The sequence below is a fragment of the Embiotoca jacksoni genome, unplaced genomic scaffold (genome assembly GCF_022577435.1).
Source record: "Embiotoca jacksoni isolate LCO1_2020_lvr unplaced genomic scaffold, fEmbJac1.0.p SCAF_22, whole genome shotgun sequence".
Classification (NCBI taxonomy): Eukaryota; Metazoa; Chordata; class Actinopteri; family Embiotocidae; genus Embiotoca; species Embiotoca jacksoni.
Window position 1 is genome coordinate 3950674 of NW_027185363.1, and position 27248 is coordinate 3977921.

At 39.7% G+C, this 27248-nt stretch overlaps 3 protein-coding genes across 3 annotated transcripts; all 3 read right to left on the minus strand.

Annotated features, from left to right (window-relative positions):
• Positions 1–8052: 8052 nt before the first annotated feature.
• On the minus strand, positions 8053–13294 carry aire (autoimmune regulator). The gene is made up of 12 exons (XM_069157991.1): positions 13148–13294; positions 12675–12849; positions 11662–11727; positions 11427–11573; positions 11050–11186; positions 10832–10953; positions 10677–10746; positions 10044–10178; positions 9745–9866; positions 9079–9157; positions 8776–8874; positions 8053–8181 (listed from the first exon to the last, which is right to left on the minus strand). The coding sequence occupies exons 1-12, from the start codon at positions 13292–13294 to the stop codon at positions 8062–8064; spliced, it is 1419 nt and encodes a 472-aa protein (XP_069014092.1). The 3' UTR covers positions 8053–8061.
• A 1490-nt stretch (positions 13295–14784) lies between these two features.
• rab6bb (RAB6B, member RAS oncogene family b) lies at positions 14785–21772 on the minus strand. The gene is made up of 8 exons (XM_069157320.1): positions 21585–21772; positions 19127–19185; positions 18758–18811; positions 18189–18294; positions 17947–18058; positions 17711–17804; positions 16673–16739; positions 14785–15869 (listed from the first exon to the last, which is right to left on the minus strand). Exons 1-8 carry the CDS (start codon positions 21652–21654, stop codon positions 15805–15807), a joined length of 627 nt encoding a protein of 208 aa, XP_069013421.1. The 5' UTR covers positions 21655–21772; the 3' UTR covers positions 14785–15804.
• Positions 21773–22823: 1051 nt separating this feature from the next.
• espnlb (espin like b) lies at positions 22824–26915 on the minus strand. Its single transcript, XM_069157993.1, has 6 exons — positions 26901–26915; positions 26416–26551; positions 25970–26088; positions 24574–24738; positions 24048–24431; positions 22824–23954 (listed from the first exon to the last, which is right to left on the minus strand). Exons 1-6 carry the CDS (start codon positions 26913–26915, stop codon positions 22824–22826), a joined length of 1950 nt encoding a protein of 649 aa, XP_069014094.1.
• Positions 26916–27248: the final 333 nt, after the last annotated feature.

Genomic DNA, 27248 nt, shown 5'->3' on the forward strand with positions numbered 1-27248 from the left:
TTTATAATGCCTGTCACTGATCTGCTGGGATTTTGTTCAATTATTTGACCAGAAACTTACTTTTAACCTTCACTCATGTTATGTCTTAAAACTACTGACAGACTAAGACAAATGTCCACATCCTTACAGTCTCATCAAGATAAAAAATAGACACATTTTTTGTGACTAAACCTATTGATCACTTTGCTGTAAGATTGACCAACAAGTGTATTAACTGGTTATCTGTAACTGTAAATAACACTTGAGTTTCAGTGTTATCTCATCTGCTTCTTAAAATGCTCCACATGTCGCACATAGCGACACAGCGTCGCTTATCGCTTAACTTTATTTGGAACAAATCCTTTAATTTATCCAAACATTACAGAGTTTTCAAATGCACCATATGACTCTGAGGTCATCTTAGTGGTGAGATGATGTTATATCAACAAATGGAATGGGTTTTGGAGGAATGGGTGGACCGTATAAGTCATCCTGACACAGAGATGTGACAGCTAATGTCTATAATTACAATTTAGAGCTACAAAATTAGACAATGACCCAAATTCTGACATTGGTAATCTGTTTATTTCGTTTTTTCACTGTCAAGTTCACTAGATGAGCTTTTTATTCCAGGATTTTACAATGAAGAGTGCTTGAGGATTTAGAGCAATATGATTTATTTTTTGTCCAGATGGGGGCAGCTCAGTGAGATGTAACACTACCGTATTAGTCATTATAGTGAACAGTTGTAAACCGTTAAAATCATTATCTGTCATTTGGAGTCATATTTTCTGCAATCCCACAAATTGAAGTTTAATAATCACTCTCTTATTTTTGCTCAGTTTTGGTCTCCACCTAACCCTGAGCCAAATCCCTGACTTTTAGGAGGTAAATGCTTCACTATGTTCACAAGCTTCTTGCAAACTTTGTGTAAAATCACGTGCAAACTTCACATCACCCGCAAAAAAAATGTCCAAGCTGATCTATTAACTACATGCAGTGAAGATTGCGTCTTTCAAATGAGCAATTTAACACAATTGTCCATTTTGCCTATTTGCCTGAATGCATACGTAATATTGGGCGTTTCTACGCGAACGTGCAAAATACTGGGAGGGGAAATGCAAATACATACATTTAGCACCCGCCATGATATTTACTAAACCTGAAAGTAAATACAGGAGAAGTGATTACGTGTGTATTTTAGTACGACTAAAAGACACGTATTAATCAGGTGCGCAAATCTGGAGAGATGGCTGCTCTTATTATTGTGGTGAGAAGGAGGCGCAGGAAACTAAAGAATACGTAGAGAACGTGGTTTTACACCCATTTAAACATGTCTGATATGTCAGAGGAAAAATAATATCGTCAATATAGACATCGTTTGTCAGCGATGAATGAACTGAATGGTGATTTACAGCCAACAACAAGGATGAGCCACGCAATACCAGCAATTAAAAAAACGTATTGTGAATCAGCATTTCCTTGCCTCTGGGTCATTCCAGTGTATCGCTGCGTGGATATCCCACCCAGTCCCGTTATTCAGGTGTGCTTTCCCGGGTCCTGAATGTGTCCCGCAGAATTCACGGGCACATAAGGTTCACGAGCACTCGCGAGGCACTGAACGAGACTAATTCACCTGTCCGTCACAGACAGAGCTGCACCTGCTGCTCAGTGTTTGTTAGAAGGTCTCTTTTCCATAGCTGGAATCACTTTAACACACGCAAACCCCTCATTTAAATAGAGATTTGTACCTGATATCAGTGACGCAAATACTCTTAGTAAATCACCCGCAAAACGGGTGCAAAATAAATGTGCAAACTTTTGGAAAAAAACACGCAATTTAACACACTTTATTTGAGATCGAAGTAAATCAAGCCCACAGTGTTTTGATGCACTGACAATAACTGCAGCTAAATTAACTTTTGAGAGAAGAAATAACATATTCTTACATACAATGAAATGTTTTCTCAGAACAGTTCAGTTTCTCGGTTCACTTGGTCTGGTAGCTTCTGGTATAATGTTTGGAAATATGTTATACAATATATCACTTTGCTGCTGGCCACTTAAAGAAATGCTCTAATGTTTTTTTTGCTGTAAATGCATCAAATGAAAACTGAAAACAATGTGACAGTGTAAAAGTGGCAGCTCATAGACATGAATCTACAGAGAATTATAATCAGTATTTGCTTCATCGTGAGTTTCAGTTCATTGCTTCCCGGTCCAGCCGATGACTTTAGTGTTTCGGTTCTCTCAGAATATTGTTCTCCCCCACTAAAGAACAAGATATCCCCATACGCCATTAAGTGAATCTTGGACATCGTTGGTGGATAAAAGCACAACTTTAAATATGTCACTCCATAACTTTTGGATGTGTAATTAACAACTGTTCACTTTTGGTAGTATTGTCAGTGTTATGTTCACGACTTGTTTCTGCTCCCACAGATGGCCAAAAACTTTGTTATTGCAGGTCTGAAGAAACTTTACAGTCTCAATATATCACACTACAAAGTTATACAATCAAATCTGATTTTAAAATGAAAAAATATGGACAAATATCTACAGAGCAGAAATTATTCCTGCATGTGTCACTAATGGTCAGTTCACAGTATGCAGAGGAATGTCCAGCATCTGCTAGCCTTTATTTCCACTCATAAAATTCTCACTGAGGAGAGGGCAGTGATCACAGGAGACCCTGTTAGCGCTGCTGTCCCAAAGCAAGAATGCAAACACCCGAGCTCTTCCAAGAATCCCCAGTTGAGGACTTTTCTGGAATGTCCTAACGAGCCTTCTCCGCTGTGTTTACAGTTCCAGACCGATGGCAACATGCAATCTCCCCTGCCAGCATATCATTATCTGGCCTCCTCAGGGGACACAGCGACAGTTAGAGAAGTTTTCCTCTCCCTAACCAGAGTTTTAGAAGTTTTCAGAGCTGACCATACTACTCTAAACAGAGCAAGAAGGACAGAAACATAGCCACAGACAGTGACAAGTTTTAATAAATTGCTGTAAACTACCTCAAATTAGTGAGATGTCTAGACAAATAGCTAGATGGTGAGGAGCCGCTGTCTCGTCAGTTTAATCTTGTTGTGTTGTAGTTACTCAGCATGTTGGTTCTTGGCTGCATGGTGAAAAAGAATGGGCATTGATTCATTGGAGGAAAAAAAAAAAATAACGCAACCATTGTATTTGACAGAAGGCTACTATCAGGTTACAACTCATTCAAAACCAGGGAGGAAAAGTGACTTTGACTTTTTACTAAAAGAGCAAATGTATCCTGGTAGAACTGGAATGTGACACAGCAGTGTTGTTGGTGGTGTGTGTTTGTGTGTGACAGAGAGTGTTTTAGCAGTGTGTTTGTTCACAGTTTGTTCTGATTCAGTGAGATCACAAACACAAATAAGATCTCAGACCTTATTGACTGCAGGTCATTTGTTACGTAACTCAGGAACTTTGGCACTGAATCATCGCACTAAATCAAACAGAAACAGAGGTTACAGAAAAACAATAATATTTACTCTAATGAAAGAGACTTTCAGAAAGTTTATAATGTTTATATATTACATAGTAAATTCCATGTGGCTGCATGTGGTGTCATGTGGAGTGTTTAATTAATTTAATAATGTTCTTTTAATTGTCTCCTCTTGATTTCTTGTTTGTTATATACAGTTGTAGATGCCCATTATTGTATATGAAACAAGTGTAAATAGCATTTTAAGCTCATAGCTAGTTGAGATAAAGGTATTTTAATTACTTTCCTGTTGGACAGCTTAATCAGTAATTTCTATTTTTTTTTATCTGTTTGATAAATGTACTGGAGTAAAAACGATATTACATACAGCAGTGTAGTGGAGAGGAAGTATAAAGTAGTATGACACTGAAATACTTAAAAGGGAACTCCGCCTATTTTACACATCAAAATCTGTTTGCACTCTTTATTAACTGCCTTCATTTGGTGAAATTTAAATCAAAGAACAGCCACACAACCACCACAATTATAACATGGGAGGAAATCGCTAAATAGCCAGCACAGTAGCAGCCCCAAAAATCCATACAAATTAAGGTCAGTGAGCTCTGGCAACTGTAAACAAAATGCCTGTAGTGAGGTCAATACTTGCAGTATCAAAAGATAAAGTGACAAAAGAATGAAACAAGTACACCCATGTCATTCAGCAGAACATGTTGTTACTAAAAACAACAGATAATCGCAGTTAGCAAAATTTGATATCATTTGATAATAGCATCAAACCATTACTTATTAGTTTGGTTAAAACGTTTCTGTGAGTGGCACAAAATCACAAATGTGCAGCTCAAAGGAGTAACACTTTCTGCTGTGAGTCTTCGTACCAAGACTGTGCAGGGCCCCTCGCAGGCAATTTCCTGCCCACAACAATAGTATGAACAAAAAGCAAAGGGTCCTGCCTGGAAGTCGCACAGGCTTTACCTCTTTAGACCAGACCAGCGGTGGCCCAGCAGGAACACACACTGGAAATCTGCCCACAGTTTTAAGATGCCAAAAAAACCTAGAGGAGAGGATCCCCAAAGCGTGGGAATTTCATCAAATTTTTCCAAAGAATTCCAGGCCTGTAACCAACAGTCTTAACCGGATGTGTGTGTGTGTTTGAGGAATTTAACCTAGTTACTTCACACTGACTGACACACAAAAATGGGTGTGGATAAGTGTCTTACTATTATTTTTGTTTGCTCACTCACTTCCCTAACGTGAAATATTTGAGAATCACTCAGTCTCTGTATTTTTAAGTTTTTACTTATTAGTCTGATGGAGCAGTGAGAAATTTACACTGTGGATTTTGACTAATGTTGAATGTATTTGTTGGTCTTCTTCATAAACTACAACACAAAATCAGTTGTTTGAGGCTTTTAAGAAGCATTAGACAAAAGTAAAGCCATGACTCAAGCCTTAAACAACACACTACTAATACTCTTGATAACCTTTGTGACCCTTTCTGCTTTATTAGACATCAAGTAAGAATGCAGTGTGGCTGAAAATAAAGGTACGTGAGACTGGAGAGGAGATAGCTGAGAGGTGAAGAGCCAGAATCAGGCATTCAACTCCATATAATGCGAAGAACAGGCCAAATGTCTTGGTGATTTTATAGAAAATTCTGAACTCTTTGCATATTCATACCACTAAAAACGGTGTATTTATTAAGATTAAAAGATGTTTTATAACTCCATATTGTTCCGCTACAACTACTGCTCAATATTATATTTTATTTTGAAACATGGGTTTTAAAGTTCTGTCAGATGCAGCCCTGCACAGAAAAACAGTTATAAATAAACTTTACTTATCTCATATTGAGAAAATTCTTGAAATAGAAAGAGTCATGACAAAGGCACGGTCTGTTTCAGTGGTGGAAGAAGAAGCAGGATCTTTTGCTTCAAAAAAATCCCTCTGTTACCGACAAAGGTCTTACATTCATAATTTGACTTGGTCGTACATGAGCATTAGCAGCAAAATAGACTCAGAAGAAAGGTAAATGTCAGAGAGTAGCCTACATTATTTGATTACTATAACTGATGCATTCATATGTAAACAGAATTTTAATGTTGCATCTGGTTGAGTTCATGTTAATCTTACTTTATATCTGATACATCATGTTTCATAAGCTGATCATATACTTTGTATAAGAAATATTGATATTATAAATAACCAATAGACACAGCTGTAAAATAAATGTAGTGGAGTCAACAGTTCAGCATTTCCATCTGTAATACTTTAAAACTGCTCCGTTCATGTTCTTCATGTAATTTATTTGCTACTGTGGGGAGTTGTTGTCTTTTACTCTGATAAAATCTCGGCGATTTCCACCTCTCTACAAGCACAAAGAGTGATTAGTGGGAGGAAATACTTCCTCTTATGATCCTGCAATGGTTACTTGAGACTCATGGTTCAGTGAAATCCTGAACACAGCGCATAACTGCGTCTGTCTCAGGTGGCGCCACCTGCAGGTGAGAAGGTGTTTGCATTTTGATTTTTTTTTTCTTTTAAGCAGGGCGTTCTCGTGGTGTTTTATCAGTTTTTCCATGTGCTTCTTCATGTGGTATAACTAGAGAGAACTGTGTGATACTAAAGGAGGACTCATGATTGAAGTCTGCAAAGTAAAAACACAACAATGCAAGATGATTGTTTTTTCAAAATATTACTCTCAGATTAGGTTATATGAATTTGAAAATGAGAAAATGATTCAAGAATGCAATTTGGGAATGAATTAAAACAGGCAACCTGCAGTGGTGCTAAGTTACTGCTATTTACACTCACTTGGAGGCTAATTTATGTCTGATCTGTTTTTCTAATTGCATTAAATATTTTTTGTTGCTCCGCTTACAGTTTTTCTCATGTTGTGTCAGTGATGCTGCCTTCCCTTCAAGGTCACAGAGCCCTGTAGAGCATGATGTTTCATGAACCATTTAGAAAGTGGACTGGTGAAGAAACAGATATGAACATGCACAGATACACACACACACACACACACACACACACACACACACACACACACACACACACACACACACACACACACTGCAAAGAGCATGTTTCCCATCCTCTGTTTTGGGCCTGTAGGACCTGGGAGCCATGGTAACCGAATACCAAGGGGAGAAAAATCTGTGCACTGCCTGGCCGGGCTCCATCCCTCTGGCAGTCATGCTAAAACTCATGAATCGCATGACAAAAACAACATTCCTCATCTAAGTCATATAGTCCTCAAGGAATTCCTGTTAAACAGAGGCATTTCTTAGTGAGCATACCTCATTGTATTGAAACCATCTGGTCTAATGTGAGAATGTGAATTCTTCTCCAGATCCAAACAGAGAGAGAGAATATGACTCTCATGGAAGTTCGCATTGTCTCTCTCTGTCTTTTACGACTGTACATATGTGCATGTGTTTGTTGTAGGTTTTGAGTGTTTTCTAACATCAGTGTGTCTCAGGTGTGATTGCAGGAAAACTATGTCCTGACATGGAATCAATCGTCCATCCTCACTGCTTTCCCTGAGGGTATAAAGTCATAAAAACGCAGTTAAATCATGAAAGTATATTAAAATACACTACACACAGTAACACAGTAAAACAAAGTTTACAAATGTTATATATTTGCATTTCTGTTTGTCAGGCCTAGTCTGGTCTGAGCAGAGATGTCCATGGCCCTCTGCCTGCGCTCTCCCCATCAGTGCTGACCCCTACACAGTTGTTCCTGCTTGGCCATGATGCTACACAGATAATTAGAAAGTCTTCTCTAATAAAATGGGTTAAAGAGAAGATAGAAGAGGACAGATAACTAAAAAGCATTAGAGTAAGCATTTTTTTAAATCTCAAAAGCCTCAGGCTGACCGTTTGTAGTGAATTCATTATCTCCAAATTTGCACCAATTAAATACAGCAGCGACTAAAGATTTTGCTGCATTATAACATGATTTTTCAGCTATCTCTTATAAAAGACCCAATGTCAAAATTATGATTTTTTTTTTTTTTTTTTTTTTTTCTGTAGTTTATACATAGCATGATGCATATTCTTTTAAATAAAGTTGTGTTTAGTAAAATGTCCACAATCTACCACAAAGTATTACTGCAGCATACAAGTGCGGGTTGCACTGGACTTAATGGAATCCTGGAGGTGACAGAGTACATGCATAATGCACAGAGGATAGTGAGTGAACTGTTAAGAGGGGCACAAGTGCAAATTTGTTGTGCAGGGCCATGTAACAGGTTAATACAGCCATGCATTGACATGGCAACAGGGACACTCAAAAACAGTTGTTTTGATTTGGAACTGATGAGAGTGTGTGCTGCAACAGTGATCTCCTCTAATGTGTTGCAACAAGCAACAAGAAAATAGGAGAGGCAGTCAATGTAATGCCTCTGTTCAGATTCACAGATTCCAACTCCAAGTCCAATCCAACTGTAGCTATTTGTGCAACAACCTCCTTATGACTCATTGTTTGTAATCTGTAGTTTGAAAAGAGGCAAAAGTTTTTCTTAACTTGTGAAAAATGTTAAAAAGTCAGCAAATAACCTTCACTGTGTGTTTAGTCGGCCCCTTTTAAGTAGCCATGAGTTCATTTCATCAGCAGTGATTTACAATACTGCTTCCCTGATCGTCTTTCACTGGTAGCATCCCCTGAGAGTCTGGAAGAGGCCGAGAGATGTTGTGAAAAGCCCACTGCAAGATGCCATCAATGGAGCTCTGCTGCGACAGAAAGAGCAGAACAAAAACACAGCAGGATCGACCGTTACACACACATATCCTGGTTAAATTACATTGAAAACCATGTGTATGATATTGTGTGGTGTGATCTTTGCCAAGGTCACACAGTAGTGATGAAGTAGATATCTTCAGCACATTCACAATCTCCCTGGAAATATAATGTATGTGAAGGTGTGTATTTGAGCAAGATTGACAGGGAGAAAAGATAAAGTAAATGTAAGGTCCTGGAAATCTTCTAATCAATCAATCTGTTATTTATAATTCTTCAAAAATGTCTACCCAGTTAATAGTTTATCAAAACTGAAATTTAGTTATTATTGGACATAAACCATACACATTATTTCACCCAAAGTAAAAATTAGAATCCATTTTAGTACAGCAGAGACTCCCACACAAACAGCACCACAACATATTCCTCACTTATTGTTTTGTCCTCATGGCTGCATGTTTACCGTGACAACTCATTCTGAGTCTGTGTGTTAAGAGTAGCAGCCATCTTGTGTCTGACATGCATTGTTACGTTCACATCACGACTACATCTGTGGTATCGACATGTAACTGAGCTCCACTCACGTCTCCCAGGATGGAGTCCAGTTCATCTTTGTGGAGGATGGGCTCAGAGACGGAGGCACTTGGATCGTGAACGGGTGTGTTTTGAACCACTGGTGTGAGCTGAAGACACACACGCATACACACACACACACACACACACACACACACACACACACACACACACACACACACACACACACACACACACACACACACACACAAACATAGAAGAGATTACACACAGTACACTCTATCATAATTAAGATTGTATATTCTCTGTACGACTCAAGACAATTCAAAGTTGTTGTTTTTGTGCAGACACACCTGTGTGCCTCTGCTTTCAGCCTCTTTCTCTGCAGAGCTGTCCCACGGCCTGGAGCAGGACACGCAGATGGACCTCCCTCTTGGAAACACACAAGCACTCTGGGTGAGTCAGACAGTTTTTTGTGGCGTATAATGTTTCTGTCAATCGATATGTAATTTCCAACACTTGAGAAGATTACGGAGGGAGAAGCTCAAATCCTCTCAGCTGGAAGACTAAAGTGTTTAGTCGGCACATGGCTTCATGTAAAATGTGCTTCCAGTAACCTTTTAAGGAAACAGAACATGTGGCTGTTTTTTTTGGCAAAAATTCACTTACAAATAAAATAGCACATTTGTCATCTGTGTCTCTCGCATCATTTTGTAAAATCATTGTTTGTCATTTGCATTTAACATTACACGATACACCCAGCTGAAAGAGTCCATTAGCAATCCATTAGCCACCATTAGCCAGATAAAGATCACTTTAGCAAACACCCTTAATGCATACTGTTGATCAATATCAACATAAACAGGATTCCACAGCAGGTTCCCAGAAAGGACTTTGTACCTTACACAATGCAGATGATTTTTTCAGAGCTTGTGTGAAATATATTCACTAAAAATGTTTCATTGTGCATTTAGGAGATGTATTACAGTGTTGAAAGAATAAATAAAAGGTTGTCTTACTTAGAGAAGTGGCAGTGAGCGTGAAAACGCTCCAAACACTGAAAGCAGTGGGTCAGGTCTGCCCCTCCAAGGTGACAAACACCACACACCTCCCTCACACTGACCGGCTCTCCACCTGAGCACTGGATACACAACTTGTACAGTCAGCAAACAAGACTGTTTTGTGCATGTATCCTTGATGTATAAATATAAAAGAAGTAAAAAAAAAAATAAAAAAAAAGAATAACTGAGGACAAAGCTGCCATTTCATTAGAATTGATGACCGGGACTGAGAAGTTAAATCATCATCAACTCTTCACCTGGTTTCTTCCACTGGACATATTCATAGACTCTGTGACACTTGTGAGGGAGGACGACAGTGAGGAGTAGAACGAGACGTCTGTGATGGAGTTAGTTGGTTCGGTGGTTGTCAGCTGAGTCTGGGACGAGAGTGCCTGAATACAAAATGATGAGACTATGAACTGACTGAGGAGGAGGGGAGAAACATCAGCCTTCATTTACACATGAAAATTACTGGACATAAGAAGGTTTTTTTGAGGGAGAAGGTCTGTATAGTTTATCCCCTTTGACATAAATCAATTGCTATAATCTAATAAGTCTGGATTGTTGTTTGCAAGGATTCAATTTAATTTAATTCAATTTAAATTAAAAAACAAAGTTATTTCAGTGCACATAAAATGATGAAGTCCTTACAGCAGAACTTTACAGCATTATACAAAAGAATGAAACAATTCCCACATGAGTAGCTCGGAGGAAAAAAACTCCCTTTTAACAGGAAGGAACCTCCAACAGAACCAGGCTCAGGGGCGGGCAGCCATCTGCCTCAACCGGTTGAGGTGAGGGGACAGCAGTATAAAAATGACCATATGTTTTTTCAATGTTTTCAATCTCTGTGATCTTCCTTGGGTTATCATTTTGCTTTAGAAACTTACTTGTAAAGGTTGTTGGGCTTTCTCTCTTTTCACTCTGTGTCCACAGCACCACTGACACTGCCAGCTGCCACTGCAGATTAAATAACATCATTAAGTAACATTAAAAACTCCTTTTCCGATTGCACACAGATACATCCAAACCTTTTTCTCTTCACCTTGGTATGGATATAAGTGGAGGGTCAAGGCAGGCCAGATGAAAAGCTTGAGGACATCCGTCACAGCAGATCAGCTCCCCTCCATCCTTACACACCGCACACTCATCATCATTATAGTGAATCTGTGCACACACAGACACTTACTGCACATATAAGACACAAAAACAAACATCCACATCAGTGACTGGTCAAGGGTGGCTGCTATGACCTATAGTTACCATGCTTGTGGCTGTCTCCCCCTGGTGGTGAAATGTGCTCTTTGCAGAAGCAGACATGGACTTTGCTGAATTTGTCTCCTCTGACGGACCACAAGAGTAAAACTCCCCATCAACTTTGATGGGCTTTCTGGTGGACCCTGTTGAATGACAGTCCATTTTTAAAGGAGCTTTTAATGAGGGGATGCTGTTAATTCCAAAAGTGATGACATAAAGAAAAGTTACAATTGTGGCACATTTCAGGTTTGATTTTGGTCAAATGTACCAGAGGGCAAGCCATATTACATCATTAATTTGATGTTGTTTAATTTGAAAATAATGTACCGATGATGCAAGACACTTTTAGAGGTCAGAGGTCAGACATTAATCCTACAGTTTACCGTCAGAGCCATACACCTGCTTGATATGGATATTTTCTTTGGCTTCATGTCTGCCGGGCGGATCCATGGAGGAGACCAACGAGGAAGAGAAAGAGAAGGAGGGCAGGGGGACACCTCTCTGGACTGAGGACGAACCCAGTTGCACACCTGGAGTAAAAGTTTGGTTGTTTATGGATCTTTAGTATGAAAGCCTCGTTTATATATATTTTTTTCTATTAGAGATCATTGTAGTTACTGTTTCCAGATGGCAGCTGCGGGGCTGAAGCTTCACTCTTCACTCTGTATAACTTCACTTTGTTCACTGGAGGAAAATCACAAGACAGATTTTTACTGAAAGAAAAAAACAGGAACTTGTTAAAGTAAGTGTTGCATCATCTGGTGAAGGAATTGTTAAAGTTAATTTTTATTGGACACAAGGAAGAGGAAAAATGTATTTGCATGATTCTTTCTTTTCTCTTCTTTCAGAGTGTCCTACAGTGCCTGATGTAAAACTGTTGGAGGACAGACACAGAGCAGACGCATTATGGAAGATGACCTGCTCGATCACTTGTCTTGGCATGATACTGTGACTGCTGGGATTTTGTCCCTCTGTCTTCGTGTCTCCTCTTCTTGCTGTGAGGAGTTTTGTGGCCGCCAGACAATTTGTTTTCACTTCTGGAAACTGCAGCATCCTTTCCTGTCAAACAGAATCAGCAACAATATGGCAAATTAAAGTTGAAACTTTTGACGTGACTAAATCTGTCCTGAAAGCTCTACTTTTGTCCACCAGATGCCAGTGAAGTTTTAATACTGCTCGGTTGAACTGTAGAAACAGATTACTTGAGCAAAAATATATGAGGACTGAGGAATGCCAGTTTCTACTTTAAACCAAAATTTACATTTTGAAAAATGTAGTTTATTTAAATTAATTGACTGTTGCTGGTTTGTCTACCTCGACTTAACCCTCCCGTTGTCCTAGGGTCAAAATGACCCGCAGCTGTGTTCAACCAAGTTCTATTTTATTTTTATATCTTTGGGGATCTTTGGTGACAAGGAGGCTGTGAGGGTTTCTTTAAAGACACCCTCACAGCCTCCTATAAAAATAAAAATAGAAAATAGAAAAATAAAATAGAACTAGGTTGAACACAGCTGCGGGTCATTTTGACCCGAGGACAACGGGAGGGTCAACTGAATATCTAATCACTGAAGGGTGAAAGAGTATTGCATGCAGACAGACAAACATTTGGATGAAATTTGGGCGTCACACACTGGAGCGTAGGTTAGCAAGCAGCGTCTGCAGCTTGGGGTAGCTGTCCTGATTGTAGTCTTTGGATAAGTTGCTCCAGAAGGCCTGGGTGGTGGATCTGCTCTGCTCCAACACCCAGGACAGGAGGGAGTACATGGCCTTGTGGATCCCTTCTCTACCCTCCTTCTCCAGAGTGTCCTGTGAAAACAAGAGATATATGTAGACGTGTTCTTTAAAATGCATGTCATAATAGAAGTAGACAGTCCAAGACTTTGTGGAGATTAACAGCTCCTTCAGATTTATTTCATTTTAATTAGATTTACCTTAATTTCATTTTGGAAAACATGGGAATGTTTAAAAATGGTTGTTTACCAATTTTGTAAAAATGTGATTTCCTTGGTATATTTTCCATGTTTAATGGGTGCATAATACTTACTTGTAATATAAAATAAAATAAAACTGCTGTCAGATTTCCAAAGATTTTCTCATTTCTTACCTTCAGGAGTTGCTCGGTGATGATGTTTTTGTCGGCCAAACCATAGATAAGAGGGAAAGGGTCATCCACAGCCATTGCAATGTCTGTACGCTGCTCCCTCAGCAGAGAGCGAAGATTCGTGTCACTGAACACCTCCACCCTGGACATGATCTGCTTTGTAAATGAGAGCTGAAGTGATCTGTAAGGGCCTGAGATCATAGATCAAGTGTTTTGGATTCAAGAGGTGTGTCCTTCTCAGGGAAGGAAATATTGTACAGGTGCATCGTTTCATGCCGACAGGGAATGTGGTTCATCTTGAAAAACCTTTGATGTATGTTTACATATAACCTTGTGTTTCAGCTTTTCATTTAAGTATTATATATCTCTGTATTTGCTTATGTAACACTGAAGCCACTAATTCGGACTTTCTGAGATTTTCAGAAACTCCACAGAGCAGGTTACACCCCAGGGAGTCCATGTTGTGACCTTTTGTCTCTGTGGAGTTCATTTTAACAGCACTAACTGCCTCCGTCCAGGGGAATACCTGCCCTCTTACATCAGGGGAGCTCAGTGAAGAGACCTGCTGTGTCACAATGACAGTTTTCTTCTTAAAAGGTTCTTTCCATCTTAACTTCCCCTCACCTGTCAGGTTCTCAGACACTGACTCACTGCAGGGAAGTCAGCATTAGTGTTATAATTTACTTTGCAATAGGCAGGAGAAAATTACCACGATAAATAATTAACTGATTGACAGAAAAACTGCATTCATGGTTGACTGATTTGTTCTCAGTCCATTTTCCTCAGTTGCTGTTACTTTGTTTCTTATATTATACTTATAATTCAAGAGGTAATGCGAGCATGAATAGGTCCACCACTCACAAGGATGATTTAACTTAGCATAAAGACTAAAAACTAAAGCCAGAACAATTAGGTAGGTCTAAATGTTGAAAACAGGGAGCCTGGCTGTGATGGACAAAAAGAGTCCTTTCTCGAAATGTCAAACTATTACTTAACTGTCTCTTTCTTTAGCACAAGCATTATAAACATGCATGTAGTTAATTATTCTCATGTCTGTTCACAATTAAGGCTGCTTGCTTGCCAATTAGTTTTAAATCAGCGAATGTTAGCTCACAAGCATTAGCCTTAGCAGTAAGAGGCTGGATTGTATGTTGACATTTTCAGTTGATGGCTATGGTTACAAGGTTAAAGCTATAGTACGGGACTTCCACATATAAAAGACCGTCTGTTACATTCGAGCCCAGGCCGAAGGAGGTCATAAAATGCTGATTAAACCTATCACCACCAGATAAAGCTTTGATAAACTGTTTCACAGTATAGGCTAAGCAAAGTTTTTCTGTCTGTGGCAACATTGACCAGTTGACAAACACTGTTACTGCAACTAAATGAAAACATATGTTGTCTAAATGAGGCTGCCCAAAATCAAATTTTTTTAAACAATAGAAATTAACATTTACAGGGGCCCATCTGTTTTCTATTGGTGCCTTACCTAAAACTGCGTTTAAAACCTGCTTGAGTCAAGTGCTTCTATTTCCCTTTGATGATAATAAAATCAAACATATGTTCGTTGTACTCCTTCATTAAAAACAGAAATAAAATCCAAGATACAAGTAAATTGAGCAGACCATTTTGCTGCCAGGTAAATGTTGATGGTTAGGGAGAGTGAAGCCCTTTAATCTGTAATTTATTAATCATTAATCATTAAACATTATTACATTATTCATACTGGTGAACAAAGACCACTTCTACAGAGGGACGTTCACAACATACATATTACATTATTATATACAGTGCAGTGCATTACAGTGGATTGTTATATGTGTGTTGCCGGGATGGAGGGATGGGAAGACTGGGAGGAGAGAGGGACAGAGGGAGGAAAGAAGGAAAAGGGGAGGTTATTTTTTTGGAGGGATGGAGAGTTGTGATAGTAAGTTTTCTTTTTATTACTTCATTTTTTTTTTTTTAACCACAGTACAGTTTGTTCTATAAAAGTTAAACCCATAGAGAGATAGAGTGCCACATTTTCACAGCTACTGTTAGGTGAACCTACTGGAAGTTGACTCTTGTGGGAATATCAAATGAGATACATTTTGTCATGAGATGCTATAGAGAGATGCTATAAAACATTCTAAGATAGTCAGCCTCCTTCCAGAGCGCGGAAACCCTGGAGGGCAGGCCAAAGGTCAAAGGTCAAAGGTCAAAGATCAGATCAGCGTGCATGCGTGCTGCAGACATTCAGACATGTTCAGCCACCTAGAAAAATGGCTGAACCCCCGCCCCCTGCTATTTCTTCTTCTGTGTTCAGGCATCATTTTTGGTGCTTTCCCTTTTTATATATAAAAAATACAAAACATAACAACGAAAAGAACTCCATTGGTTGTCCCGTTTTTTTCTCCCTCTTTCATTTTTCCCAAACTGTTTTTTATTCATTTTCATTGCAACATTTTTTTCCTTCCCTTTTCTCCTCCAGTCACTTACATATTGACAAAGTATACAATATTTTACAACTGAACAAGACTGAAAGGTAACATTTGATTTGTCCAATGAGATACAAGGCCCAGATCCTATATCCAATCAGAGAAGTCAACTGGAAGCTAACCAGTAGTAAGCAACACAACAAGCCTATGGTGTGAAGGGAGCTGTCCAGATGCAGCTCTGTATTAACATGAGCACCCGCCCTCGGGGACAGTAGGCTCTGCCGGTTTGTCCAGCTTGATGTCGATCACTGGAAATTTTCCAGTTAAGGAGAAGTCGCATTGTTGATGAAATAAATGGATAGATACGATTGTTTTTCTGATCAGCAGTTTGAGAACATCAATGAAATTGTCAGACTGTTATTTATCAAAGTGGATGCAGCACAACCAGTAGGATATTGTCGTTCATTATATACTACACTTTCTTCTTCTTGGTTAAAAACCGAAGCCTACATTACCCACAATGCAGCTTAACCCCCAGCAGTTCGGTCAAAGATTCAAGTGTCTCAAGTAAGTCTCCTTCTTATTAACCTCTCTTCTTGTCTTGTCCTGGCATATTTGTCCCATATATATACCCAGTAAGTTTTATCAACAAATCCATACACGTACTACACTGTAATTTGTGGGCTGAAATTTAAAGTAAATTGTCAGTTGTTTATTTTTTTTAAACTGTAAAATACAAAATAGAATTTTGAAGTTTAATTTATGATATTTTTCCCGTATTAATTCAGATTTCTTGATAAGTATCCTTCTTTTCAATCAGTCCCTCTCCTGCTTTCGACATCCGTCCTCCATCACACGTCCTCTCTCCTGCTGTCACTTCTCACACAGCCACTATGTGGTGCTGCACCTGTGCATCCACAATATCTTCCTGGCTCTGAGCAGTTCTTCTCTATTAAGCATAAAAGGTTTAATGGCTGATTCCTCGGTAGACAGTAGACTGGGCTGTCTGTTTGTACGAGAGCCAACAACCACTAAGAGATTAAAAATAAGCTGCCCATTTCTCGGCTGTTTGGCTCTCTGCACAGTGAGTCAGATCGGCCGTAAAGGATACTGCCTTCAGGGTTTGCGTCGTCCAAGCTTTCCATTCCAGGTAGGGCCGCTGCAACTCGACGAAACAGCTAGGATGAGAAAAGGGAAGAGAATAGAGGAAAGAAGAGAGGAGGGAGAGGGAGAGAGGAAAAAAAGGGATATTATGAGTAGGAAGGTTAAAATGTGTATTAAATATTTTATATAGAGTGCTGCTTTTGTTTTTTTATGTGCATACACTAAATACACAGAAATATTTTGGGATGACGAGTGCTATTTTGTATCACGACATCCCCTAATTATAGATGGAGTACTGTTTGATTTTTTTTTCTGCATTTATATGGATGTTTGCCCAGTGTAGAACTGAAAGGTTGAAATGTTGCCTCATTACATTTTTGAGCAGTGACAAAGGAAGCACTGATATCCCTGCAATACCACAATGTACACTATAAAAAAAAGTAAAAGTATGTAAGACTTATCTGCAAAATGTACTTACAATATCAAAACTAACTGTATTCAGTGCAGAAATGTTGCTTGTTTCAATTAATAACTGTATCACATTAGATGATCACTGCTGAGGTATTAAACTCTAAGTAAGAATTTTACTGTCGTAGCTGATCATATTTTATCAGTTTTCTATGTAAAATCCTATTTGTAAAACGCATAGTAACTATCGCAGTCAGCAGTGAAGTAGAAAGCACAATATTTCCTTCAGAACTGTAGAGGATTAGAAATATAAAGTGGCATGACACAGAACTACTAAATACTAGTACCTCAAATTAGTACTTAAGTGCAGTACTCAAGTAAGTGTACCAGATTACATTCCTGCACTATTTTTAGGAGATCACAATATGTGTAAACTTCCTGTCCTTTATTCCTTTGTATGCACGTGTAGCTAACTTTGCACTACACTCGTTACTACTGTCGCACATATTTACTCGTATCAATTTTATTAATCCACACTGGTGGCTCGATCATGTTGGAGGGACACAGCAATGGCAGAGATTCTGATATCAAGTGAGGCTCAAAATGCTGTGAAATATGGTGAAACTACAGGGATCACCTGCTTGACATTGCAGCCTGTCTTGGCACTGGTCTCGATGAACATGACGTTCAGCTCTTTGGCTCTCTGCTCTCCTTCCTCGATCGTGATTTGCCTGCAGGAGAAAAAGAAAATCAGGCCAGACTCAGCATTTCAGGCTAATTCATTCAGTACACTGACGTGTTGCTTTCAACCGCTTTCTGTTCTTTTAATAAAATATCTCCACGTTAAAGTTGATTATGAACCAACATATTTACCTCTTCTCCTCCAGGTCTGTCTTGTTGCCTACTAGCATGATGATGACATCACCTCCTCTCTCTGTCCTGACATCATCAATCCATTTGCAGGTCTGCTGGAATGAATTCACATCTGGGGAGACCAGAGCCTCATGTTACATCCAGTCTTTCCTTGTCATTCAAATCCCATATCTCAAACAGCAGAAAAACAGATTAATATACAGGCACATGCATCGTCATGCAGGTAGCAAATTGCTGCTCACTTGTAATGTCATAGACAACCACGGCCACTGTAGAGTCTCGTATGTAGCTGGGAATGAGGCTCCTGAAACGCTCCTGTCCAGCTGTATCCCACAGCTGCAGCCTTACCTGCATGTGTCACAAATACAGAAATGCATGCCTTCAGCAGCTGTTTCAGCATTAACTGTCACACCACACGCAGACTATACACATGTAAAGGCCTTGTAAGTACACTTCCAAGGGGATAAGCTAGTATCAGCTCGTGTGCAGGCTGGCAGAGCTGAATATCCCAACAAAGAAACAGTATTAATACTAAAGTAGATGATTCATGGGTGAGGCTTTGACTTGTTGGGGCTAGAAAAGTCAATGCACCAAAGCTATTCCTACCAGAAATAACCTTAGGATAATCATGTTAGTGTGTGAAGAGAGCTGTAATTAACCAAATCGAATCAAGGATTATTCAAAACAGAGTGGAAATTGGGACGTTCCTCACTTGAGATGTTGACTAAAACCCTACAAGTAAATGTGTATCAATTCATCTGTACATGTGTTTTATAAATGTGAATTTAAAATGACAATCAAGGTTTCCTACTGTTCGGTCTTCCAGGTACATTGTCTTTGATAGGAAGTCAATTCCAATGGTCGCCTGTGGTGAAGAAAGAACAAAAAAAATTCAGAATGAAACAGAGTAAGTGAAATTTTGAAGGCTCACTGCTCTCATCCAAATGATTTCTGTTAAATAAGAACAAAACACAAAAAGCTGTTAAGAGACAAAAAAAAGAAAAAAGGAGCTAATGAGTACAGAAACTGAATCAGACTGAAATACTAATTTAATTTGCACGATTTGTGGAGTTTGTAGAAGAAGAGGTAACCCAACATCACTTATTCTGCCATCAATTAATGCACCCCACTGTTCTTTATCAATTAATATTCTTCTGGTTCTGTATCTGGTGAGTCTCACCTGATATGTGTTGTCGAAACTGTCATACATGAATCTAGTGATGAGAGATGTTTTCCCCACTGAAACAGAACAGAGCACACAGATGTTGATTTTCAGTGAGGTGTTGGTGCAGATCACCAAGAATCTTCAAAGACATCAATAAACGATTTCTATTAACATCATTCAATGAAAATAGGTTTCTTTGATGTGACAGAATGACAGTAAATGACAGTTTCACATTCGATCACTGCCACTTTAACCATCACTATCAACCCAATAACAATTTAAAGAAATACAAGAGAATAAAATCCATATAATGGAAACATTAGATTTGACTTGAGGCAATTAAAAGAAAAAACATGAGCTCACTCATGACTCAGTGGAACAAAATCTGCCTGATAATTCAGCAACATTACTGTAATTTTACTTTATATCAATTAATTTCTTTAACGATAGGTTCTGTAATAAAGGATCAATGAATAACTTCTCCTATTCTTATCCTTACTAATCCTTCCAAAAATGACATTTCACTGCAAAGTAAGCAATTAAAATTTGTTTTCTACACTCTCTGTATCGTATAGTATCTGACATCTTAATGTCTCACACTGCCAAACCAGATGTGTAAATGCTCCTCATGAGCAAAACAATATTAAAGAAATCTATAAAACTAAATGGTGTCAATGATGGAAAGTTTAAAATCTTTTCAGGGCTGCAGCTGATAATATTTTCATTCGTTGATCATATCTCCAAAACAATACAAAACAGAGTAAAAAGCTGCAACCTGAGACCTAAATTGTAATTATGACTGTTTGTATCTTGCGCCATTTTGAATTTGTTTTCTTGTTGTGTCTTAAGTTTTGTGCCAATTTGTATATATTCTGTTATTGATTTTGTGTCGTGTGCTGGTTTGCTTGTATCTTAGTGGTGGAGTTTTTGTAATTTATCCATGCTCTATACAAATAAACATTAACAATATGAATAAACATCGACTTAATGTTTCAGCTAAAATAAATGTTGTTCTTGAAAGCCGGTGTGAGAAGACTGCAATGAGGAAAAATATTATTGATTAACAACTAATAAAACATATGTTGCATCCAAAATAATCACCGGAAAAGATTGTGACTCTTCACGAGACAGATACACAACACATGAAGGTTTGATCTGTTTCGCAGCGTTCGTAAGCCGGATGGAGACTTCTCAGAGGTTCAAGGTGAGCCTCCATTTGTATTTACATCCCTCCCAGCACCATCTTTCACACCATTTTACACCAGATCTTTACATGAGTGAGGACAGGAGTGTTTTCAGCAGGCCCCTGCTCTCATGCAGAGACCTCTGTGCAGACAGCAGTAGTTTGGAAGCCAGCGATGGGCAGTGGCCACATCAGGCCTCACTTTCAGCACCATGGACAGCAACATTGCAGTACAGGCCACACAAACACACACAGGGAGGCTTCCAGTCGACATACAGCCCTGTCATAGACATCCAACACACACACACACACACACACACACACACACACACACACACACACACACACACACTGAGGCGTCACAATGTAAAACACAATCACCAGTTAAGCTGCTGTCATATTAGACCTAACTGTGCGTATATTCTGTTCTTTTTCGTTGTTTTTGATGGGCTATTGATGAGCTCCTCCTGCTGCCACTCTGGATGTCTCATGTCTGAACACGTATCCGGCAGCTTTACAGCGCTAAACCATTATCGATCAGCTCCTCCTGAATTTGTGCCATCACATCAAAGCACGTACACAGTCATTCCCACCCTGAATACATGGATTATTGAACAAATAGTATAATGTTGTCGCGCTGTCAGGCCCGTTTTTATTGGATTATTTATGGGAGCGAAGCGGAGACTGCGAGGTTCGGAGATGCTACAGACATCGGCAGCCTAGGGTGTGTCCCGAACTGACACATGGGGGACTGTTTATTACCTTCTTTAAAAACACCAGCGGTGGGAGAAATAATAAACACTGTCATATAATAAGAAAAAAACAAAGGATCGTTCGTGTCATAAATTGGCGATGTGAGTGAAATAAAGCCGTTATGTGGAAAAGGCTGAGCATATTTGTCGGTCACTGCAGCACATCAAAACATCCGAATTCATATCGCCTGCTATGATACCAATTATGACAATTTGCGACAAATAAACCACCCTCAAAAATATCAATTACAGTTGGCATTTATATTTGAGAGATCACAATGGTTGTATTTAATTAAAAGGTTTAAAATGATTTGCATGCGTTTATTTTTTTCTGTTCTGTTTTTTTTTTCACCTCGGTTAATCGAATTTTTTTCTGGATTGTGCCGGGAGCACCATGGGCGTCAGATAAACCAAAACCAGCCGGCTGTACACTTTAAACTTCCAAAAAAAACAACACGATTTACATACATGGCCTTCAACATATAGGCTCCGCATGTTTGATGAGGATAACCCAAACCTCCCCCGAGCACTGACTCACCGCTCTGCTCTCCCAAAAATACGAGTTTAAATTTCCTCAGGGGGTTCCCCAAATCTCCTCCAGCTGACATGTTGGCAGATAAACAGCTCAACTTGGATTATGTTATGTGTTCTTATCGCTCGGCGTCTCCTCCGTTGTGGGTGCGCAGGGGATCCTCCTCTCCTCACAGAATGATGGGAATGCAGCTCAGCATCCTCCTGTCAGTTTGGGGATCTTGTGCGCATGCGCGACCTCACCTTTTTCAAACCCTCACCTTTCTATTGGACATGAAACTGAACTATGATTTACATGTCCGAGATATAAACTAATAAAAACATGCATGACTGCTACGGCAAAGTAAATAAAGGCAGTTGATTACACATCACATCGTTTTCATTAGATCATACAGTTAACATTGGTTTTGCCACATGACTTTACTGGTCAATAAAAAACATTTAACAGCTTCAGTTACTGGCTGCTTTATAAATTAAAATGTGCCCATAAAATTATTTCCATCATAATCATTCAAAAACAATCGGATGCAGTGTTAAGAAAAAAAAAATCCATATATCCTTTAATTTTAATTAATTTAGTTAATTTTGGAAGCGAAAACCCCAAACTCTATTTGGTTTAAGACTACTGGTCAAGAAATCAGCTAATTGAGAAAATAATTAGAAATGATTATCAGCTGCTGCCAAATTTAGCCAAACTTCTACCAACTGCAGCACTACTTGATTTGTGCATTCATGTCAATAGAGTGTTAAAATATCAAAATAAAACTCAAAAAAAGCCTTTCTATATTAAATATTACTTTTACTTATTCTATTTTAAGTGTATTTTTCTACCAATTCTTTGCTTTCACCAAATGACAAAGTATTTTATACTGCAATATCATAATATTACTTTCGTATTCGAAGTATCTTCCATAACTTTACAGACCACTTTCCCCTGAGTAGCAATGGAGTATAAACAAAGTCAACTGATTGCCGTCATCGAGTTGTGTAAAATGTTTTCTGTGTTTCTGCTGCATTTTTAAAGGAAACTCATAAACGTCATCTTATGGTGCTACAAATGGTGCTACAAAAAAAACACAAGACTGGATGCAAGAGGCTTATGCAAACTAAGTCTGTGTCATGTTGGTTTGCAGCAATAGTGCATCAGTACTGCAGCAGATGCTATTTTATTGGGCTTCCGACAATTTGCCAAAATGAGCAAAGTGAGCACATCAACATCACTTTGTGGAAAAAAGTCCCACAAGACCTAATGTTCAAAATCAAAGAGCTCCGCCTCCTTCTCTTTCCAGAAAGCAAAACTGCGGTCAATGTATTTGCAAATATCTTCATTGTTGTAACAGGAAAAGTTTGTGTCACTGCTACTCTCATCAGGAGTAGCACTTTGAACTGTGACCTTGGGCACCAATATGGAATCTGGCAGCAGTGATGACGACGACGATGATGACGATGATGAAGGACAGCGGCATTGTCTTGATTCACCAAAGAAGCAAACTTTGATGTCCTCAAAGCCATTGCACCACTGGCGCCTCCCAGCCTGGATCTCCTGGAGAACGGCCTTGTGAAAGTCCCGCACCTTCTCCCATGGGAAACTGCCGACATGGTTAAAGACTTCGAAGCAGAGGAGATGCCTCATCTTCCTCTCCTCGGGTGACAACTCTTGCTCCAAGATGTGGAAGTAACCAAGCATAAAGAGGTCAAGGGTCAAACTGTCGTGGCTCACTGCAACACCATCCACATCTGGCAGGAACTGCTCAGGGGAGTAGGTTACCTGAGGGGAAGCATTTTCTGAGTCAGAGGAGGACAAACAAGAAGTTTGAGCCTCTTTGAGTTCATGTTTATTCCTCCAGGAGTTTAGCATTTTGTCCACAGCACCTCGTTGTTGGCAGAACTGAAACATGGAGGTGATTTTCTGTTGGGGCTGGGCTGCTGTCACTCTTCCTGATGCTCCAACTTGTCCCTGTCTCTGCCTCTCTGCTCTCACTGAAATAGCATATGCAGACTTCTTCCAGTAGCTCAGGAACAGCACCACTATTCGCTCTTTTCGTAAACTGGTAGTCTCCATTACAGGTAAAAGTTTTCTAGGAGTTTCACATCGGCTGACCTCACAGTTAAGACTAAGGTTGTGGTTGTTATCTCCTGAAGCTGCAACCCCCACCTGGCTCGTCAACCCCTGTCCCCCTTTTACAACTCCAGCAAAGGGATAAATGCCACCAATCTGACCCTCAAAGTTGGATCTGAGGTTTCTCACTGACACTCCAGACTGTTGGATCTCCCTCTCCACCCTCTCCTGCCGTGCTCTGCCGTAGCTGTTGCTCTCCAAGCGATGGCTAAAAGCAGATGCCATCCCTATGTGTGGTATCCGACATCCACTGGAGGTCTCCACATGTGCTGGGTCTAGGCCCAGCTGCACCACTCTCTGCCCTAAATCAACTCCTGAACCATCTTTTATCCCCTCCAGCATTCCTGTCACTGTCCTCCTCTCACTGTCTTTATCTGTGGTTTGAGCCAGATTAGCCACCAGCAGAGACATACTCTTAACAATCTCTGAAACACGACTGCACCAGGCTGGCAAAGTCGGATGCTTTTTCCCCTCAGAGTCCATCTTTTGCAGGACGTCTTTGTTGAAGGAAATATTGACAATAGGATCAGGTAAAATTGACCTCAGCTCCTCAGTCAGCCTGGTCAGCTCCAGCTCATAGGCCTGGCAGTGTTTCTGCAGTGAAACAGACTCAATCTGCTGCTGCAGGTACGCCAGGTCATCCTCTGTTAGGAGCTCACCGAAAGGCCCCAAGACTGCGTTGTGAGCTTGGGAGTACTTCCAACCGTCCATTGGCAGGTAGCCGTTAGGCCTATCCTGTTAGTAGGAAATAAGAGATTTCAGCAAACAGTCCAGAGAGATGATTTTTGTCAAAGAAATGGTTCAGCATTTTGGGAAATATGCTTCTTTGCTTTGTTGCCTTTCGCACATACAGTCCAACAGAGCCGATGAAGAGTACCTGTCTCCTCTGCTCCTCCTCATCCTGCAGCCTGACCTGCAGCTGCCGCACCATCACCTGCCGCTTCCACTCTGCGATGGGGCATCCAGTTTCATCGTGAGTTGGCACCAGGGAGTCGATGTCAGCCAGGATGACATCCACTATTGGTAACTCCTCCAGCTCCTCCTCACTGTCAAGCTTCTATCAGCGTTCAATAATGTAAGACACAGTGACACTGCTGAGCTCTGGGGCCACATTAGTTAAGATAAAAAAAAAAAAATCACTGTGATAACATCCTCACAAACCTATTTTTATGAAACTTTGTGGGGTTCTTTGAAATCCTAGGTAAATAAACCAAACAACTGTGGGCTAGAAGTCAAAATAATATAAAGAATTACATATATATTTATATCACATAAATAAGCATCAATGTAAAGACCCTTTTGAGTACGTAAGTGCCTTCATATTGACAAGTATGAAAACATGCAGTGAACTACAAGTACCTGGATGGTGAACTCAAAATGGTCCACAAATTGAGGGTAAAACGCTGGACACTATTTGCCCTCAACGGTCTTCATGTTGGCAATATAGCAGAAAAGGAGAGACCACTGATATAAAGTATTTTCTAACTGCGGCAGGTATGTTGGCAGGTAATGCATTCAAATGTTTCGGTTATTTCTCATAAGGGTAGAACAGAAGTGTGCTGTTTGGGAAAACACTACCCTGTTGAAATTTAACAACTACACAAGTCAGTGTATTAACATGTAAAAGTACTTGAGTGTACCGAGGGAAGTACGTCATTTGGAATACAGCCCCGATTGTCTGTTTGCTAAACCCTTCCCTGTAACAGTGATTGTCCAATCAAAGCTTATTAACCATTATTAATCAAAGCTGGCAGTCCTGTCAAGCTTTGAATTTCCCAACATACCAAAGTGGTGTGTATGGGGGTGTAGTAAAAGTGACATGTAGCATCTCAGGAGTTTGGAGGGTGATGTCATGAGTGTAGCCATCGAGTGCAAATATAAGAATCGCTTACAGGTTTTTCTTTTTAAAACAAGTGAGCTGGAAACATGAAAAATTTATCTGGAGTCCCACAGAATTTCCATTTAGTTATCCAGCTCTCTACAGCTTCTTATATTGTTCTGCAAATGGAAAAATATGCAGAATAAAAAACCTGGCATAGCAACAGTGGTGGCAACAGTAAATAATGGGACAGTGCTTGCAAAGGAATTAGCCTGAATAGGTTGTGAGTTTTTTGCAGTAAGAAATTAAATACTTAAGCATCAAATTCTCAAAATGTAAAGTACCGTTCTTGTTTTACACTTTGTTAATTAGTTCTAATTTGTCCTGAAGGAAATGTCAGTCATCTTAATACGGGGTTCATGTTTGTCTTTTAATGCCGTGCCAGCCAGCTCACCGTTTGTCCAGTGAAGACTGCGGTGAAGCCAGCCTGCCTCAGAGACTTAATAGACTTCATTTGAGACATTAGCGTGAGGTCCCGCTCTGGAGGCCTCAGATGATTGAGCGATGTCACCACTGTAAACAAATACAGCAAAGGTAAAAGGTCAAACATTCAACCCCAAAATACATTTTTATATCTTTCTGTTGACTGAAACAGTATGTGTGTACGAAATATTGTGGTTCATGTTGGTTCACTTTCAGTTACATTGATTTGGTTTAATATAGTTATTTTCCAAAAGGCAGACAGCTAGTGCAGCCAACATGGTTGTAGTCATATAATAAGCAAAAAATAAACAGCAACATGGATGACAGCAGTTCTTTACCGACATAATGACTGTATCCACACTCCTGAAAATATTGTAACACAATGAAATGTAATTATGGGGTCTCTATGGTGATCACCTGAGGAGGCCACCTGCACATGCTGGATGGAGCCTGTGGTGAGTTTTTTTGAAGTGCCAGCGGGGGTCACAGGGGAGGAGGTCACAGCAAGTGGGGTGGGGTGGCGAGGCAGGGGCAGCACCTCTTTTACTGGCTGCTGGGGACACACACAGAGCAGGGAAGTGCAAAGCTTTGAGGGACAGATCTCCAAAATAGAAAACTTCATTTTAGTGAATTACTTTAAGGCTTTGGTTCTCAAACTGATGACATCAACTTTTAGCATTCAATTTTTTTCAATGCAGACAATTTGATCAGCAGGGGAACAATATGGCTTCCTTTTTAGCAATTTATTATAAGAGACTGCAGTAATTAGTGACTTCATTGGGTACGTATTTGACGAGCAAATGTGTCTGCTCTGAAAAGGTATTTATTTTCTTCTACATGTTTGAGAATCATTGCTCTGAGGTAAAGCTTTTGTTTCAGTCCCTATACTGATGACTGGTCACCTTATTGTTCTCCATGTTAATTCTGCTCATCCACACTTGTTGTTTCAAAGCTGCAGGAGCTCCTCTTTCTGAAAATTCCAAGAAACAAAACAGATAAAACACGAGGATCCCACTGGTGGAGTAATGTGACGCAGATCACACAGCTCTGAAAGGCTCCAAAGTAATCTGCTGAAAGACTGAGACCCCCTAATGGCACAAACAAACACACAAAGTTAATGTAAAGACACGGTCCACAGCTCGTAGTACTTGTACTAAAACAATAAGTGGTGAAACTGGAACCTGGTCAGTGACTGTAGTGTAGCCCACACACAGCGCAGGAGAAAGCATGTTAGAGTTTGGAGAGACATG

Bases quoted from the DNA above. Each gene is read 5' to 3' on its own strand.
- espnlb (XM_069157993.1), bottom strand. The intron at 24,739-25,969 runs GTGAGCTGGCTG...CTTGACAGTGAG, and splicing joins CAGTCTTCACTGGACAAACG to GAGGAGCTGGAGGAGTTACC. The intron at 23,955-24,047 runs GTGACAGGAATG...GCACATGTGGAG, and splicing joins AAGACAGTGAGAGGAGGACA to ACCTCCAGTGGATGTCGGAT.
- rab6bb (XM_069157320.1), bottom strand. From the start codon at position 21,654: ATGTCAGCTGGAGGAGATTTGGGGAACCCCCTGAGGAAATTTAAACTC. The intron at 18,295-18,757 runs GTAGGAAACCTT...TGACACATGCAG, and splicing joins TGTACCTGGAAGACCGAACA to GTAAGGCTGCAGCTGTGGGA. The intron at 17,805-17,946 runs GTAAATATGTTG...TTTCTCCTGCAG, and splicing joins ACAGACCTGGAGGAGAAGAG to GCAAATCACGATCGAGGAAG.
- aire (XM_069157991.1), bottom strand. From the start codon at position 13,294: ATGTCCAGGGTGGAGGTGTTCAGTGACACGAATCTTCGCTCTCTGCTG. The intron at 12,850-13,147 runs GTAAGAAATGAG...TTGTTTTCACAG, and splicing joins TCACCGAGCAACTCCTGAAG to GACACTCTGGAGAAGGAGGG. The intron at 8,875-9,078 runs GTGTGTCTGCAC...GTGTGTCTTCAG, and splicing joins CTGAAAGCAGAGGCACACAG to CTCACACCAGTGGTTCAAAA.